Source organism: Manihot esculenta, chromosome 16 (assembly GCF_001659605.2).
Source record: "Manihot esculenta cultivar AM560-2 chromosome 16, M.esculenta_v8, whole genome shotgun sequence".
NCBI lineage: Eukaryota > Viridiplantae > Streptophyta > Magnoliopsida > Malpighiales > Euphorbiaceae > Manihot > Manihot esculenta.
The window spans coordinates 2,160,386-2,177,430 of NC_035176.2; the positions used below are offsets into that span (position 1 = coordinate 2,160,386).

Below are 17,045 nucleotides of genomic sequence, written 5' to 3' on the forward strand. Positions count from 1 at the left end.
TATTTTTACAGGAGAAGTGAACTGGAGAAATATAATTTCACATGAGTTGGGCTTAGGTTTTCATGTTCTGGATATTGGATTAGACTCTCAAGTCTCTGAATCAAATGGCAAGCTGCTTGACATCCCAGGCTCAACCTGGAAATTTTCCCATTTGCCTTTTTTTTTTCTTGTAAGAAAATTCATTGCCTTATAAAATGTAAAAGGCTGGACAAGTCCAATTTGTATCATTTGGGTTCTGGAGAATTGGATCATAGTGTTCACAGAGAAAGGCAAACACTTGATTTACAAGCCATTAAATTTGTTTTGTGGGTACTAAAAAAAACCTTTCACTTTTTAAACCATTACCCATCTGTTGAAAGCTGCAGTTTATACAGTTGAGATTTGCACTACCATATTTAAACCTGACAATGCCTGCCTTGCCAATCTAGTGAAACACCATCATGATAGACACCCACCAATGCATTTACAGTTTTTTTTTTTTCTAAAAAAATTTAAAAAAAAAATGTAAATCCTGATCATGTTAAATTCTGTCCACATCTAACTAACCAAATATATATAGAAATTTAGGGTTGAATGAGTGAAATTATGAAAAATTAAAAGAAAGTAAAAATAGAAACTTTTTTTTATCAGTATATCAGAAAAGACATTTTACATTCTGCAATTGCATCAGTTTCACCAGCAAATAAAAGCTGCCATAAATTACATTCTGCAAATTTGAATTTCAGGATCAAAAAACAGCCTCCAAAATCACAGAATCAACATTACCCATGACAGGAAAATAGAATAAATTTTAAAAAATAGAAAAAAAAAAGAAAATTAATTTGATATATTTTATATAAACATATGATTACAATAGCTGCTGGCTGCTGCAGAGGTGGGGTGTTGTGACTGCAAAAGATTCCAAGATAACGCTTGTATTAATCTCTGAGATAGAGAGAGAAGAGATTCATCAATCTCTTAAATCATCGATCATGACTATATTGAAGATTTCGAGACCAAATTGGACTCTGCTTTTCCCAAAATTTACAACTTTTTGCCATCTGTTTTCTCTCTGTGCCTACTCACTACCATAAATGCCCTCCCTAAAACCCTTCTCTTCTTTCTTACTTCACTCACTTTCTTCTCTATCTTCTATATCAGCACTTCTCGCTGTTCCCGTCATTCTCTCGAGAAAGTTGCGAATTTTACGGGAAAGTTGAAGTCTTTTATTTTCTGTGATGGAGGAAAATGAGCCTTTGCCTGAACATCTTCGTTGTAAGAGGACCGACGGCCGGCAATGGCGGTGCAATAGGAGAGTCATGGACGACAAGAAGCTTTGTGAAATTCACCATCTTCAGGGCCGCCATAGACAGTATAAGAGGAAAGTACCCGAGTCACTGAAATTGCAAAGGAAGTATAGGAAGAAATCAACGGGCAATGCTGAGTCAGTGCCTGGCAATGTTGAAATTAGGGCACAGAAAGAGGAAGGTTTGACGAGATTGGTGAAATTGGATAAACGTATGAAGAGAAAGAAGTTGATCGGTGAATCTGAAGCGCTGGATGAGGCTGTGAAGAAGGTGAGGCTAAAGAGAGGGGATTTGCAGCTGGAGCTAATACGAATGGTGTTGAAAAGAGAAATAGAGAAGAGAAAGAAGAAGAAAAAGAAGAAAAAAAAGAAAGTTGTGGTAGAGGAGATTAGTAGTGATAATGACAACGAGATGGATAGTAGTAATAGTGAGGGAGAGTTAATGAGAGATTTGCCTAATGGGTTAATGGCAATATCTCCTGCTAAACATTTTGGCAATGTGGCTGCTGCTGCTGCTGCTTCTTCTTCTATGCCATGTGATATCAAAATTGGAGCTGCTGATTTCAGTGCTACTACTAGAAGATGTTTTAGGTCTAAAAACATTGAGCCAATGCCAATTGGTACATTGCAGGTAGTTTTTGCATTGAACTTCTAAAAGTTCTTTACTTTCCCCCTTTCTGTTGACTTTAATTTTTGGTTAACTGTATTTTTTTTTTCTTTTTCGTGCTTGTTAATTTAATTTAAAGGTTGTTCCTTTCAAGAAGGATATGGTGAGATTAAGAAGGGGAAAGAGGAAAAAGTGCCATTTGTGTAGGAGAAGTGGATTGAAGACATTAATAAGGTGTACCAGTTGTAGAAAACAATTCTATTGCATGGACTGCATCAAAGACCAGTATGTTTTTTCAGTATCAACTTGTTTAAATTGCCTTCAATTCTCTGTTTCTTCGTTGTTTGTCTTATCGGTTGTTGTTATTCTATAGTGCATGCGTTGCGAGTATAATGTGGTTTGTTAGTAATAGTTGTGACTGTTGGTCTGAATGGCATTAGAAGATAAAATCCAAATCCGGTTAGGTGCTAGTCATTGCTGAATACAAGTCAATCAACCAACTAAGTCAGCAAGAAAGAAGGTATTGTTAGCCTGTGAATCAGAATTTGATTAGTTAACTCTTAGGAACATGAATCTGTGAGAGTGTAATGTAAGTTCATGTCACGTTGTAAGACTAAAATGTATTATCCTATCACTCCACCCAGTGATGGATTGGGAAGCATTTTGTATCCAATAAACCAAAATTCTGTTTGTTATCCAGATGTACCTCCAACTTGTGCTCAAAACACCAACTATAAATACAGGTCAAGTTTTAAGGTTTTGGCTCTTTCCTTTTGTTTGAACAGTTTGCAATTTGGTTGGGAGTGGAACCCAATTGGTAACTTTTGATGTTCAAATGAATTTAGGTATTCTGATATGCAAGAAGAAGTTCAGATAGCATGTCCAGTTTGCAGGGGAACTTGTTGCTGTAAGGTCTGCTCAGCAATTCAATGTAGGGGCACTGAATGTAAGGTCTGGTTTCTAATTTGACTAAATTATCAACAAATTCATTTACATTTGTACACTCAATAGTGATATTTAAACTTACATGACAACATGGTTCAGGGCTTCTCCAAGGACAAGAGCAAAGTCAACAAAGTTTTACATTTTCATTATTTGATCTGTATGCTTCTTCCCGTGCTTAAACAACTAAATCAAGATCAGAGCAGTGAGCTAGAAATAGAAGCAAAAATAAAAGGTAGTGACAATGGTTATGCTTATTGATATTCTGAAATTATCTTTCACTACTAACCCACAAGAGATCTTTCTTCTGATGTCCTTCAGTCTGTAACAGGCCAGAAACCCTCAGATGTTCAAATACAGCAGTTGTCAAGCAGCTGCAATAAGAAGTGTTGTTGGTATGTTCCATGCTGCTGAAAACCTATAATGCGTTTCATATTCTTTATTTAATTTCCTTTAATTGCTCTCTGCTGCATGATTCTGACTCCTGGAGCAGCAATAATTGCAAGAGTTCCATTGTGGATTTCCATAGAAGCTGCCCAAGCTGCTCCTACAGCCTTTGCTTAAGTTGTTGTCAAGATATTTTTCAAGGGAGCTTACCTGGGACTGTTAAAGCCCATATGTGCAAATGCCCTAATAGAAGGAAAGCCTGTGTATCTGGAAAGCAACTTTCGGAGATGAAATCAGGATGCATATCTAAGAGGAATTATGGCAATAAATATTTAGAATCGTCTATGTTATTGCCTAGTTGGAAACTTCCCAATGGTAATGGCATACCATGTCCCCCTACTGAGTTTGGTGGTTGTGGTGATAGTCTCCTTGATTTAAGTTGTCTATTCCCATCAAGTTGGACCAAAGAACTGGAAACAAGTGCAGAGGAAATAGTTGGTTGCTATGAATTGCCAGAAGCCTTGGATGTTATGTCACGCTGCTCATTATGTCTTGGGATGGACAGTGAGGTTTATGGGATTACGCAGTTGCAAAAAGCAGCTACAAGAGAAAATTCTAATGATAACTTCCTGTATTATCCTACTGTCGTGGACATCCATGGTGATAACCTTGAACACTTTCAGAAGCACTGGGGCAAAGGTCAACCTGTAATTGTTCGTAATGTTCTACAGGGTACATCTGATCTTAGTTGGGACCCAATTGTCATGTTCTGCACTTATCTTAAAAATAATGCTGCCAAGTCTGAGAATGAGCAGGCTGCTGATTGCTTGGACTGGTTTGAGGTCAGTATCAAAAGATTAAGTAATATGCAGTGTACCTGTTTTACATGTTAGTTTCGAAAGATTAAGTAATCTTATTTGCTCTATTTCTCAACTTGTTTGTATGTGTTGATTCTTGGTTTTGTGTATGTAATGTTTGGACTTGATGATGAAGTTCTGGAGTTTAAAATAAATGTTCATGTATAAATATAATTCCAGGCATTCCTGTTGTCAGTTGTAAATGCATTATCATTCCCTTAGAAGTTGATTTATAATCATCATATTCATCTTGGAGCTTCCCTTGTAATAAATTTTTATTCCCAATGGGGTCTTAGGATGTTCGCTCCTTGCCTTGAATGGTGCCTTGTAGACATCTAAACTTGTAGGATATAAAGGTTCTTTATGAGCTCTGGCTGGCTGATAACTGCTCCAGGCAACTGCACTTAATATTGCTTTTTCTGAGTGACCAGGTGACATGTTCTTGTAACATGATGAAGCATGTAGATTCCCCCCCCTTCCAAGAAGATTATCACTTGTTGGTTTTTCAAGATATAGCTGTATGTCTTCATGATATTTTGACAACACTAATATTCACATAGTCTACCGGATTTCTTTTTTCTTTTTCTTCTTAATATGAAATTAAATTAGCATTCACTAGGAAATCTGAGCTAATATTGCATTTCATGGATGTCCTCTTCAGTGATAAAACTGCTGTATTTCTGTTGCATATCACTTCTTTTTTCCTCAACACTATTGTATCTTTTTTGCATCCTATTTTATGGCACAAGGGGTATTTTGCTTCATTGCATTGCAACTCCAATTCTGAAGAATAATACTTTTTATTTGATTTTGCAGGTAGAAATTGGTATTAGGCAACTATATATGGGGTCTTTTAAGGGTCCAACACATGCGAACATGTGGCATGAAAAACTAAAATTGAAAGGCTGGCTTTCTTCCCATTTATTTGAAGAACATTTTCCTGCTCATTATGCTGAAATCCTTCATGCTTTACCGCTCCCAGAATACATGGATCCTGTTTCTGGTGTTCTGAACATTACTGCTGAATTGCCACAGGAAATTTCAAAGCCTGACCTTGGCCCATGTGTCTATATCTCTTATGGTAGTGGTGAGAATCTTCTTCAGGCTGATTCCATGTCAAATTTACGTTATGATTCATATGATACGGTAAGTTTCCTTTTCTTTTCCCTCTGTATTATGTCAAATATTCTATGTAAATTTTGCTTAAAATTTACCTCCAATGCACTTGTCCCGAATTTAATATCCTCAGAGCAGAAACTTCTCTATGTTATTGTACCTTGGTACAATCCTGAAAGATACGTTTAGGGAAACAATTTTCAAATATTATGTTACATGAGCATGCCCTGCTCCTTGTCCTGTTCTTAAATTACCTTTTATTGGAACATCCTTTGTTCACATATAGTCCAATAGTAACATCAATTTACAGGGTCACATCTCCACTTGTAGTTTGCTCAGTAAAGCCTTTTCCCAGAATCAAGGGTCACCACCTCTTACATTTTCTGAATGTAGACCTTCATCTTCAGTAAAGAGGAAAATGAGAGTGGTTGTCACGATTCATTTTGTCTCGTTTCAGGTAAATATCTTGGCACATACAACTGATGTCCCAGTATCTACAGAACAGCTTAATTATGTAAGGAAGTTAATGAAAAGAAACAAGGAACAAACTGAAGTGAGAGGAGAGCAAAATGTGGAAGAAGTAGGGTTGCATGATATGATCACAGAAGATATGTGCTTACATGAGAAAGTTGCTAGAGTATCTTGGTTTTCTGCTGCCAGTCACAAAGCACAATCTTTAAGTGTCAAAAATAGAGAAGTGTACCTTGATGAGGAATGTGATTCTGATTCTGATACTGATACAGATACTGAAGTCTCGAAATTTTTCTTTGGACCAGTTAAAAGCAGTAGGACATCAGAAAATCTTAAGTTTTGTGGGAAGTATACAGATGGTTCAAACCATTTTGGAAAACCAAAGGTTGCAGAGTCTTGTGGTGCCCAGTGGGATGTCTTTCGCAGACAGGACGTTCCAAAGCTTGTTGAATACCTCAGAAGGCACTGTAACGAGTTCAATCAAACATATGGCTTGCAAAAGCTTGTAAGTCCTGATTAAGATGTCAATCTGTATTCCTTATGTCCTAGATGATAACTTACTTCTGCCTGTTGCAGGTGGGTCATCCAATACTCGATCAGAACTTCTTTCTTGATGCAACTCATAAAATGAGGCTTAAGGAGGAGTTCAGTAAGTATCACTTCTATTTGTTAGATATATATGTATATATATATATATATATATATATATATAATATAAAGCCTTTAGTAACATCCTAACCTGTCATTCTTTCTAGAAATTGAACCATGGACTTTTGAGCAACATGTTGGAGAAGCTGTCATCATTCCTGCTGGATGCCCGTACCAAATTAGGAATCTTAAGGTAATCATAGAATACTATGAAAGTAGTATTTTGGAAAGCTTGTCTAACTATCAGTTTGTGAAGTTATTGAATTATTTTCTGTCAACTATTAGCAATTTCATCATTTACTGCTTGCAAGGCACTTTTATGATTGTATTTGAAGAATATGAGAACTTTCTGAAGCAAACTGATACTTGTTTTTAAAGTTATTTTTGCCTCCTTTAGTTTGCTAAATTCCACCTATTTTTAAGTTACCAACAGTTATTTGAAACTTAGGAAAAAGAAAGAAGGAAAATAAACTCTTTCCCAAAAAGTAACAGCCTTAAAGTCCAGTTACTTATGTGATTTTAATATTTTGTATTTGATTGTGTGTGAAGTTCTGTAATTCTGATTTTACTTGAATGAAAAATATTTGTATAATGCTTGATAATGTTGTTCATCTGATGTTTTACGGAAACTGCAGTCATGCGTTAACGTGGTTTTGGACTTCATCTCGCCTGAAAACGTTACTGAATGCATCCAGTTGATTGATGAACTCCGTCTGCTTCCAGAGAACCATAAAGCCAAAGTAGATAGTCTAGAGGTAAATTACACGCAACTGTTGCATACATGATCTCCATGCTTGTCGACATGATGACTAAGGCTTTGCTTTTTCGCAAAAATCAGGTGAAGAAGATGACTGTTTATAGTATTAGCAAAGCAATCAAAGGAATCCGCGAGCTTACTTGTGCAGAGTAAGTTCCTCTGTTGAAATGTAAAAGTATTGCTTTTTTGCTTTTTTTTGTCGGTTCCAGCATGTTGTAAACAAACGGATCATTTGATAATACATGTGCTGTGTGAACGTAAACAAATGCTGTTTCTTGCTGGCATGAAAATACTGCAATGCAGTTGTTTCCTTGGTAGATTTTAAGAATTCTATTATAAATCTGACATTGCAGGACCAGCGGTGAGCTCAATGATCGACAATGAGGAACCGGTAATTGGAGTGTTTACTTGCATCTGAGCTCCTTCACTTACCAATTTTATTGTGCAGAGTTATTGTTGTTCCCTGAAGAATTTTGATAGGACTGTGATATGAGAAAAAAACAAGAAGCTAAGCCTAATTCCTGCAGCAGATTAGATAAAAGATTAGCATTGGTTCTCCCCTTTCTATTTTCTATTCCAACTCAGTGTATGTAATTGTGACCAATCAATTGGTTGTATATAATAAAAAGAAGCCCAGATCTCCATTTGTTTCATATTTTATTTTCTTTGGGTGCAACATTATTTTTAGCCCAGTCTAAAATTCTTGGCAAATTCTATTGGTTGCTTGTAGGGTGTTTGAGTTATGAATTCGGTTTTTTTATAAGAATTGAAACTACAATCTATCGTAGCAAATTTGAGATTAGATCTTAGTTTTCTAATTTTGATTCGATTTTAAGCAACTTGGTTATGCTTTTGGTTTTGATTTAAGTTTCACTTTGATTTTAATTTTGATTTCATTTTCTTTTTTTTAGCATAATTCATTCTGTACTAAAATAATAGATGAACTTTTGCAAATCATGCAATATTTTTAAAGTTAAAGAAGTTAATTTCTTTTATTTGAAATGAGAAAATTCTTAGAAAATAGATAGAATTTAATTTTTATGATATTGCTGGGCAAAGATAATCTGGAACATTAACATCACATATATAGATAGAGCGTGCTTTAATCTATTCTATGATTGGGAATTTCTCCATTTTGATACAATACACCACCAAAAAAAGGAAATAATAATAAAAAAAGACTAAAAACCCATTGACATGATGTCCTATCCTGTCCTTGTAATCAAGCTTCTCCATTGACATGATTCAATAAGACTAAGAACCCATTATACAAAAATAATTGGAGTACAATTGGAAAAAAAATATCTACGTGTAATATTCATGTATTTTTTTCCCCCGGGGCAACTGGGAGGAGGGAAAGAAGAACAGAAAAAACAAGGCAGAAAATTTTATGATAATGTTCTTGTTCACAGGCTAAGCTGCAACCGTAATCCTATATGGAAAATCAACAATAACAACAAATACATACAGGGACAAAATTTTGCAATGAAAATAGTTCACAAAATTTCAATGGTGAACAAAGCTCTTGTTATTTCTTAGAACCGGTATAATGTTGAGTCTTAGCACTGTCAAAATTGTTTCATAGGAACAGCACAGAAAAAAAGTTTCTCATGGTGCCATCAGCCCATCAATTGTGTACGAAAGAGACTTCGCCCAGTCAGCTCGGAGAAGCAGCGTTTGTAATGTTTGCATTACATTGTATCCAGGATCCAGCTTTCGCTGCCAACCCTACAAAATTTGAATCACCACCAAAGCAAAGATCCTAAGTCACGCAACTACTAAAGATGAGTCCAGTTAAATGCAAGTGATTCTCAAGTGTCAAAAGGGTATTCATTAGAGATTTGGAATTCATTAGAGATTTTGCTAGTTTACCATTCATGATGTAGAAGTGCACTGATCTAGAAGTCCATGCAGAATTCGCAAGAGTCTTACATTGAATTGTTCCATTATTTTTCCAACCATTAAAGTGAGAAAGTTATTTTCATTCTATCAATTGTTCACTTAGGCAGCCTTAATCGGTCTTTCTTCGTTGTAAAGAGAAGATTAGTTGTCAGCAGGTTTGTCATTGGAAACCTACATGAGCTTTCTAGTATCTTTTTACTTCTCAATTAAAAACTATTACAATATCCATCCCAAAAAAAGTGCATCCTTAAACTATTACAGTTTTATTTTCTTCTGGTTGATTTCAACTACCCTGTCAGCTATTCAAATATAAAGCCACTTTTTGTACCTCTTATTCCTAAATTTCCAGATTCAAAACCACTTACCTCATATCAATCATTTAAAGGTTTTCACCTCAACCAGAAAAATTTTAACTCACAGAGATCTCAAGGTGTGTAACTTTTCCCCTCTATTAAAACTCTATCACACTTCACCTAGTCAGTGGATGATTAAAAACTAAGTTCAAAAGGTGCTGTCCTCATTCTAAAAGCGCACCATGGCAACAGGAAGAATTATATTACCTCAAGAACTAAAGTTGTGACCATCACAGTACAAACATTGCCATCAATATTAACTTTATGACGCCTGACTTTCTCAAGTAATTCTTGCATGCACTCTGCAGGATGAATTAGATCACCCTCTGGAGTACCCCAAAAGGTGAATGCCTCTTCCACTTCCTGTCAGAACAACACATCCAAGATTGAATCCAGAAAATTATGCAATGAAAAGATATATGCAAGCTCCAGAGTGCAAATATTCCAATACTCAAGACTTTAATTTGTATTAGGATCTTCACACATTTTAGAAAAATAGAAATTTAACTTACATTTGAAATTACCCAACAACATCAATGATTTCCTCCTACACAGTTAGCCTCACGATATAATTATAGCCTGAATTTTTATCCAAGGTCACTCAACTTTGAAGTATGTCCCATTTTCATCACTCAACTTTAGTTTGTTAAAATAAAATCACTCAATTTTAATTTTGTTCCAGAAAAAATCAATCTAACTTGCTATAGCAGGTTTTCAAGTCGCCAAGCCCTCCATCTATTATCACTCCCTCTTTAATTGATAATTATTTAAATTTCAAAAAATTGATAATTATTTATTAATAAGATTATTTTATTTTAATAAAATTATTGTTAAATTTTATAATTAATTATATGATACATTTGCTATTTAATTTAATTATTTGTATTTCAAATTTAGAATTTCAAAAAAATAGAATTTTTTATTTAATTTAGGAAATTCTAATTAGTTATCATTAAAGGATTAAAAAGTAACCTAATTTATTAGAATTTTTTAGATAATTAACTTGATAATAGAAGAAAACTATAAAAATTAAATATAAAAATTAATTAATTTTTAAAATAAATTATTAAATACTTGATAAAAATAAAATTGATAAACATTATCGTTACTGACAATTGAATTTTACAAATAATGCTAGATTTTTTTTGAAAATATTTTTTAATTGTATAAGTATGACAAATATTTTTTTTTTATTTCGATATTAATTAAAAATTATTATTTTCTACAACAAAATTTTATCACTAATTTGAATAATGAAAAGTTACATTTCTAATATTAATTATTAAGCATTTTAAATATACATATATCAAACCCCTTTTACTAATAAGTTATAAAATTATTTCATATTCTTAGATTTGAGATATTTAAAATTTTTTATTAAAAGTAAGCCTTTACTGACTAAAGACAAATAAATTAAAATTAATTTTTATTTAAGTTTAATTTGCATTAATTAATATAATAAAATTTAAAATAATAATAATGTAATGAATAAAAAGAAATATAAAATAGTAACTAAATTATTAATAAATTTATTAAATTAAAATTTTATTTACAATAAATTAATTTTATCAATAAAAATTTTTTAATTTCTTTGAACATAAAAATGGAAGTGATGGATGGAATATCCAAAATGATTTATTTTATTAAAATTAATTATTTTTATTATTATCTAGCTAATCATCTATTAAACTCCTAATAAACAAGTTAATAATTAGCCTTATTTTAGCTAATTTTAATTTTCAAACTTTTATTTTGAAAAAAAAAATTCAAATTCAAAAGTAAATAGCAAATATATCATATAATTTATTATAGAATTTAATAATAAATTTATTAAAATAAATTAATACTATTAATAAATAATTATCAATTAATTAAATATAAAGGATGTATAAGAGAGGGGAGATGATGGAAAAGGTGGTTATTAACCTGGAAATCTGCTATAGCAGGTTAAGAGACTCATTTTGAAGCAAAACTTTAAGTTGAGTGATCTTATTGATACAAATTAAAGTTTAGTGATGAAAACAAAACATATCTTATACTTGAGCGACCATAGATGGAAATCACCTATAATAAATAATTGGTCATTAGGTTCAAGATCAAGACCCTAATGAAGCATTTCCCACTCGCTCGTAACCTAAAGATCAAATTTATTTCGTAACTGTCAACTGTAAGTTTCTTTACACTAAGCATCCTAATAGAGAAGAAACTTGTTGCAGCCTTGACAAAATCAATCCCATTAAAGAAGATGAGTGCTGGTCATCTTACCTCAATAAAAGCTTTTGGATCTGGGCAATTTTGTTGCTTTGATAATCTGAGTGTGCACTCTGCTGCAGTGCGGCCATCTCGACGGGCAACAGCCTTAAAAAACTCAATTAAATTTACTCGGTCACTCTTGGAAAGTTCAGCAGTCATACCTACATCAAGGAAAATGACATGGGGCTTTGATTTAAAGAGCCCTTTCCGAGAAGACTTCTTCTGAGACACTCGAACAAGGATATTTCCTGGATGCATGTCAGCATGAATAAAGTTGTCCACCTGAAAGAAGTATTACAGCCTTTTAATGACCTAAAATCAATTAATAATATGCATATCTGAGAGGCATTAAAATGAAAAAGACAATAGCATTCCAACAGGTAATAAGTTAAAATGAGTGGTTACCAAAAGCATCTTCAGAAGTGCATGAGTCCCAATGTGAGCAAGTGCACTTTTAATCCGATTCTGTCCTTCAATTTCATCAACATAGTGTGAAACACATTCGCCTTGCTCATAAGTTTCTACTAAAACAGCAGGATGCACAAGCGGGTATACAGGCTTTGGAAAAGAAACATCCTTCCATCTTCGGAAATTATAAATGAAGCGGCTCAAATGTGCAGCTTCCCTAGCAAGATCAACTTGAGACATCATGAAAACAGCAAACTGCTGCACACTTTCATCCAACCTCAACCACTTCAAAGTAGGAATGAAGTTTGATATTTTAGCTACTAAGTTAATTATCTCAAAATCCCTCCTAATTGATTCACCAACACCAGGATGCCTGACTTTTACAGCAACTATTATAGGCTTCGCCTGTTTTTGTCCAGGGTACCGAAACCTCAATGAGGCTCGATGCACTTGAGCAATACTCCCAGATGCAACAGGCACCTCTTCAAAACCCTCAAAAATCTCAGAAAGCTTCCGGCCAAATGCTCTTTCGATAGTTTTTCTTGTGTAAGCAAAACTATGTTCAGGAGCTTTGGTGTGTAGCTCTGAAAGTTTTGTGCACAAATCTCTAGCAAATAAATCTGGCCGTGTTGCTGCCCATTGACCCCATTTTATAAATGCTGGGCCTGCTTTTTCCAGAGTGCGATGAACAACCTGAAGCCACATTTTCCTGAATTGTGGTCCACAAGAATCAGCAAATGGTGCCATTATTAAGCTAGGTGAGAACAAAATTCCCAAATAGAGAGCTCTCACTAGCAAAACAAAACCTTCCACAATGGCAAGCACCAATGAGACCACATAAGCACGCCCATCTTGGGCACGCATGTAGAAAGAATTCGGTAATGGGTAGTAGTCTGTTTCTGCCAATGTTCTCTGTGCCCATGCCACCTGTCCACATGTGACTGCAAAAGCACCAGGGATAACTAAGTGTGAACGTGTCAAAGCCAAGCTGACTGCTTGAGCAATCCTGCTTATGTTGGGGAAAGTTCGGTCATTGGCAGGACCTTTTCTAAAAAGCCTTTTCCAAGCAAGTTGCGCATGATGTGTTACTGCATTACTTGCAGACACAACAGAGTACTTCCTAGAAAAATAATTCCGGCATACATGATCCTTGACACCACAGAATTCAAAAGAGGAATGCCCTCGACTAGGAAATCTATATTGTGCATAGAATCTGTAATGCGGTGAATGCAAGCCAACTGTAACTACCGTCCCATACTTCCTCAATTCTGATTGGCTATTTTTCTGGCTCAAAATGATCGACCTTGCAACTCTCTTTATATTCCCAAACATCAAAAATCTGCATCCAACATTTACATCACTATTTCAAAATTACTCTTTAATGCCAAACTTTTATATAATCAAAACAAAAACCACAAGAGTACTGCATAGGGCAATTTGAACATTTACATTTTAATGCTAACATTTTCCATAATCAAAACAAAATCCCAAGAGTACTGACATAATATACCCTCGCAATTACATAAGCAATCCATCAAGAGTAATATACCAAGCAATTACTGGCATTCCTATACAAAAGAGGAGCTAAAATTTCGAAATTGACATAAATCGAGCACCAGGACTCAAATTGAAAGCAAAACCTTATAATCCATCAGTTTTAGCTCCAATATCAAAAAAGAAAGAAAGAAAGAAAAAAGAAGCAAAATCCCTAACCAAATTGTCTCCAAGATAACAGGAACGTGCGAAGCAAGTACAACTCCAAAAATTCATAAAAGCATACAGCAACGGAATATAGACCTGGACATGGCGATCGGGAAGCGAGAGGACTGGCGGCTAAGACTAACGTACGCACGTGGTGAATAACGGCTGTAGCTCTTGATTCCGTAGCTGCTGCGTGCATTTTCTCATGGATTCGCTCTGTGTGCTTGGCTTTCCTACTTCGTTTCCTAAACGGATTTTGCCGTTGCTGAAGTGTGATGGCTGATTGAAGTCTTCGGAATTGTGAATCGCGTTTTTAATGGATTTTGGATTTGATGGGGTTGTTTCGTGTGCTTGTTCCCAGCAAAGACCTAAGGTGGCTAACGGCGGAAGTAAAAGAGAAGACGCATTAATGGAGGACTTGGGCCTGTGAACTCTATAGCTTTGGGTCCATGGTTGCTGCGACTCTGAATGGCTCTCGTGGGCTTTACGCTATGCGTTTTTGCCTGGTTCTTTCTGCATCCACGTCAGTTATTTCCTCTCTTCACTTCTTTTCTTTAAAGGAATAACTCATTAAATACTTAAATACAAAAAACAATTTATTTAACACTTAAATTTATAAAAATTATTATAATTAAATTTAAATTAATTTTAATTATTAATCAATTATCAAAAACAATTTCATTTATGATTAATTGTATTTAAAATTTTACTGACTATGCTTTAATTTTTCTTTATAAAATGGTGAAATTATCTTTATATAACTTTGTTATTTTATAAAAATTCAGAATATAATTAAAAATTTTTTAAAGTGCAATCATTAATTTATGTGATGATTTTTTTATAAATTATTAATAATGTGATTAATTTATATTTAATTATTATAATTTTTATATATTTGAATTATGATTTTAATTTAAACTTTATTTATTTTATGAAAATATTTTTAAGAGGTATTTAAAAAATTTAATCTATTAAAAATATTTTTTTGATAAAAAAAATTAAGTTATTTTTTCTTTGAAAATTTTATTAAAATCTCTGTATATATAATTTTTTAATATATTATATTTTTAAATTAAAATTAAACAATAAAAAATAAATTATTTTATTAAAAAATTTTCATAAAAATTATTTTTTATGTAGAATATTTTCTAAATATAAATTATTTTAGATATAAATCCAATTAATTCTCTATACTTTTATTTAAAGGTCAAATAAACTTAATTTAAAATTTTAAACTAATTAATCCATGTATTATTATCAAAATTCAAATAAGCACTCATTAATATAATATTTTTTTATAGTAAAATATTATTTTTTTTAATAATAAAAATATTTTTTATATAATAAAATTTTATTTTTAAATTTTGAAATTATTTATTATATACATATACTTTTTAAATTTTTATAATAATTAAAATATTATTTTTTAATTTTTTAAACTATAAAAATAATATTTTATTTATTAAAAAATAATATTATATTATATTATATTAAGACTTATTTTACTCTTAATAATAATATAAAAACTTAACTAATTAAAAATTTTAAATTAAACTTATTTAAACATTAAAAAAATATAAAAACTGAATTAAATTTATTTTTAAATTATTTTTTATAAATAAACAGAATCTTACACATACAATAAATTAATTCTAAATATAATACGTGTGGAAGTATATAATCATTCTTTGTCACTTTTAAGTAAGGATTAATTTTTTTCGTTTTCATGCAGTTTTTTTATTAAAAAGAAAACTAAAATCATATTAAATTCATATCATGCTAAAAATGATTTTATAAACATAATTTTTAAAATATATATATATATTTAGTGCAATTATAATTATAGTGTATACAACTTGAAGAAGAAAATTTAATTTTTTATATTTATTAAATAAATGTAATTAATTATGAGAATTTTATTATACTATATATATATATATATGAAGAATCTGAAAATTGAAAATGGAAAATTATGCTTATATAAATTATTTAAATTAGGGGATTTTTTTTTTTTTAACTTGAAAATTGAAACACACTAAAGCAAAAGAAGTAATTACAAGCAGAAAGCCACGTCAACATATAAAAACCTGATCCCATCGTGGGGATCCACAAAGCAACAAACAGACATTAAAAACATTTTAAACAAAGATCCGACATAATACGTCAACGTTTTTTGACAGCCGGTTCCTTCTGCGAGTTAAAATACACAGCAGCAACCGGAACTCCAAATCCATGTTGTGCAGCAAATTGGCGAGTGCTGAAGTTGCCACGCCCATCTGGGCCTAGACTCCTTCCTTTCAATGCACCTTTCTGCTTGAACAGCGCAAACACGTAGCGGTGAATTCCGGTCGGCGGCTGAGGTCCCATGTATGGCACCAACTCATGTCCTACATCAAAGCACAAAGTACACTTCACCATCAACTTCTGTCTCTATCTGTTTTTTACTTGAAAATTGGTCAGTTTTTGAGTCCTTAATTCTATCATCTATAAAACAAAGTACGCAAAAAGGAGACCTTTCGTGGCATCAGATCCTTCTGGGATATCTACAACAATCCTGCAAGAGAAAAGTTAGCTTTTATGAGAGCTTCTTCCTTGACTTCAATGGCGGAAACGCCAATGGAGTTTATATACCCACTTACCAGTGGAGCCATTCTCTCCATTTTGGTTCACTGGGACTTGGCGCATCAGGATCAACCATAACCTGATCATCATATCAAGCTATCATATAAAGAAAAAAAAGAAGTTTTGTGGACGGCCTGATTAATCAACATGAGCTGAAATCCACTTACCAGGGTATAGAGATCAGAGGAGAGACGAGAACCCAGAATATGTACATGGGGCTTTTGTGCAGCAGCAGAAGGTTTGATTTCACAGCCATTGGCGATCTGTTTAGATCCATAATGTACAGTGAACTCAGCAACAGGATTGTACATGTCAAGAACTTCTCCGATGACTTTGCCAACCACCAGTGGCTCAAGGGATCGAGCCATAGTTACGAGTAAAACAGGACCCAGGTGGTGCCTGTCGGGGTTTCTTGTGTTAACAAGAGTCAGCTAACGAGCTTTGTGTTTGAGACCAAAATGTGAAATGACACGGCCTTTTCTTTTGAAATTGAACGTTCCAGGGATTGAAAATGGACGATGCGAGACCTCTATGACACGTAGCACAACATTTTTCATCCTGCGACACGTAGCGGGTGTAAAGTGATAGTGCCACGATACACGTGTTGGTCTTTGGCGAATCCGTCGACTAGAGCCAGCGGATTTTGCTTACCGTGGACCTTCACCTTCTTTGACGACAATTTTTTAAATTAATTATTTAGTGTTTAATTAAATAAAATTAATTATTTTATCTCTTT

General features: G+C 33.3%; 3 protein-coding genes across 5 annotated transcripts; 1 reads left to right on the forward strand and 2 right to left on the reverse strand.

Annotated features, from left to right (window-relative positions):
• Positions 1–563: 563 nt before the first annotated feature.
• On the forward strand, positions 564–7,723 carry LOC110603091 (lysine-specific demethylase JMJ25). Of its 2 annotated transcripts, none has more exons than XR_002486089.2 (13): positions 564–1,916; positions 2,032–2,177; positions 2,738–2,843; positions 2,937–3,069; positions 3,166–3,229; positions 3,328–4,063; positions 4,895–5,224; positions 5,505–5,651; positions 5,971–6,170; positions 6,242–6,314; positions 6,421–6,506; positions 6,949–7,068; positions 7,152–7,220. XR_002486089.2 is itself a non-coding variant. In XM_021740767.2 (13 exons), exons 1-13 carry the CDS (start codon positions 1,218–1,220, stop codon positions 7,452–7,454), a joined length of 3,111 nt encoding a protein of 1,036 aa, XP_021596459.1. In that variant the 5' UTR covers positions 571–1,217; the 3' UTR covers positions 7,455–7,723. The 2 variants fall into 2 exon arrangements, 1 of the variants encoding a protein (XP_021596459.1); XM_021740767.2 differs by lacking the exon at positions 5,505–5,651 and adding an exon at positions 7,424–7,723 and having other exon boundaries at positions 571–1,916; positions 5,652–6,170; positions 7,152–7,219.
• A 637-nt stretch (positions 7,724–8,360) lies between these two features.
• On the reverse strand, positions 8,361–14,096 carry LOC110603641 (probable serine/threonine-protein kinase abkC). 2 transcript variants are annotated; one of them, XM_021741452.2, is made up of 5 exons: positions 13,784–14,095; positions 11,984–13,325; positions 11,591–11,860; positions 9,533–9,688; positions 8,361–8,798 (listed from the first exon to the last, which is right to left on the reverse strand). In XM_021741452.2, exons 1-5 carry the CDS (start codon positions 13,789–13,791, stop codon positions 8,679–8,681), a joined length of 1,896 nt encoding a protein of 631 aa, XP_021597144.1. In that variant the 5' UTR covers positions 13,792–14,095; the 3' UTR covers positions 8,361–8,678. The 2 variants fall into 2 exon arrangements, with proteins under 2 accessions (XP_021597144.1, XP_043808061.1); XM_043952126.1 differs by lacking the exon at positions 9,533–9,688 and having other exon boundaries at positions 13,784–14,096.
• A 1,551-nt stretch (positions 14,097–15,647) lies between these two features.
• Positions 15,648–16,784, reverse strand: LOC110603642 (protein MOTHER of FT and TFL1). The gene is made up of 4 exons (XM_021741453.2): positions 16,477–16,784; positions 16,327–16,388; positions 16,201–16,241; positions 15,648–16,074 (listed from the first exon to the last, which is right to left on the reverse strand). Exons 1-4 carry the CDS (start codon positions 16,675–16,677, stop codon positions 15,851–15,853), a joined length of 528 nt encoding a protein of 175 aa, XP_021597145.1. The 5' UTR covers positions 16,678–16,784; the 3' UTR covers positions 15,648–15,850.
• Between the last annotated feature and the right edge of the window lie 261 nt (positions 16,785–17,045).

Bases quoted from the DNA above. Each gene is read 5' to 3' on its own strand.
- LOC110603641 (XM_021741452.2), bottom strand. The intron at 9,689-11,590 runs GTAAGATGACCA...TTGTTCTGACAG, and splicing joins ATCCAAAAGCTTTTATTGAG to GAAGTGGAAGAGGCATTCAC. The intron at 8,799-9,532 runs GTAATATAATTC...CAAATTTTGTAG, and splicing joins TCACAACTTTAGTTCTTGAG to GGTTGGCAGCGAAAGCTGGA.
- LOC110603642 (XM_021741453.2), bottom strand. From the start codon at position 16,677: ATGGCTCGATCCCTTGAGCCACTGGTGGTTGGCAAAGTCATCGGAGAA. The intron at 16,242-16,326 runs GTAAGTGGGTAT...TTTCTCTTGCAG, and splicing joins TGGAGAGAATGGCTCCACTG to GATTGTTGTAGATATCCCAG. The intron at 16,075-16,200 runs GTCTCCTTTTTG...GCTTTGATGTAG, and splicing joins AGGATCTGATGCCACGAAAG to GACATGAGTTGGTGCCATAC.
- LOC110603091 (XM_021740767.2), top strand. From the start codon at position 1,218: ATGGAGGAAAATGAGCCTTTGCCTGAACATCTTCGTTGTAAGAGGACC. The intron at 6,171-6,241 runs GTAAGTCCTGAT...TGCCTGTTGCAG, and splicing joins CATATGGCTTGCAAAAGCTT to GTGGGTCATCCAATACTCGA. The intron at 7,220-7,423 runs GTAAGTTCCTCT...CTGACATTGCAG, and splicing joins CGCGAGCTTACTTGTGCAGA to GACCAGCGGTGAGCTCAATG.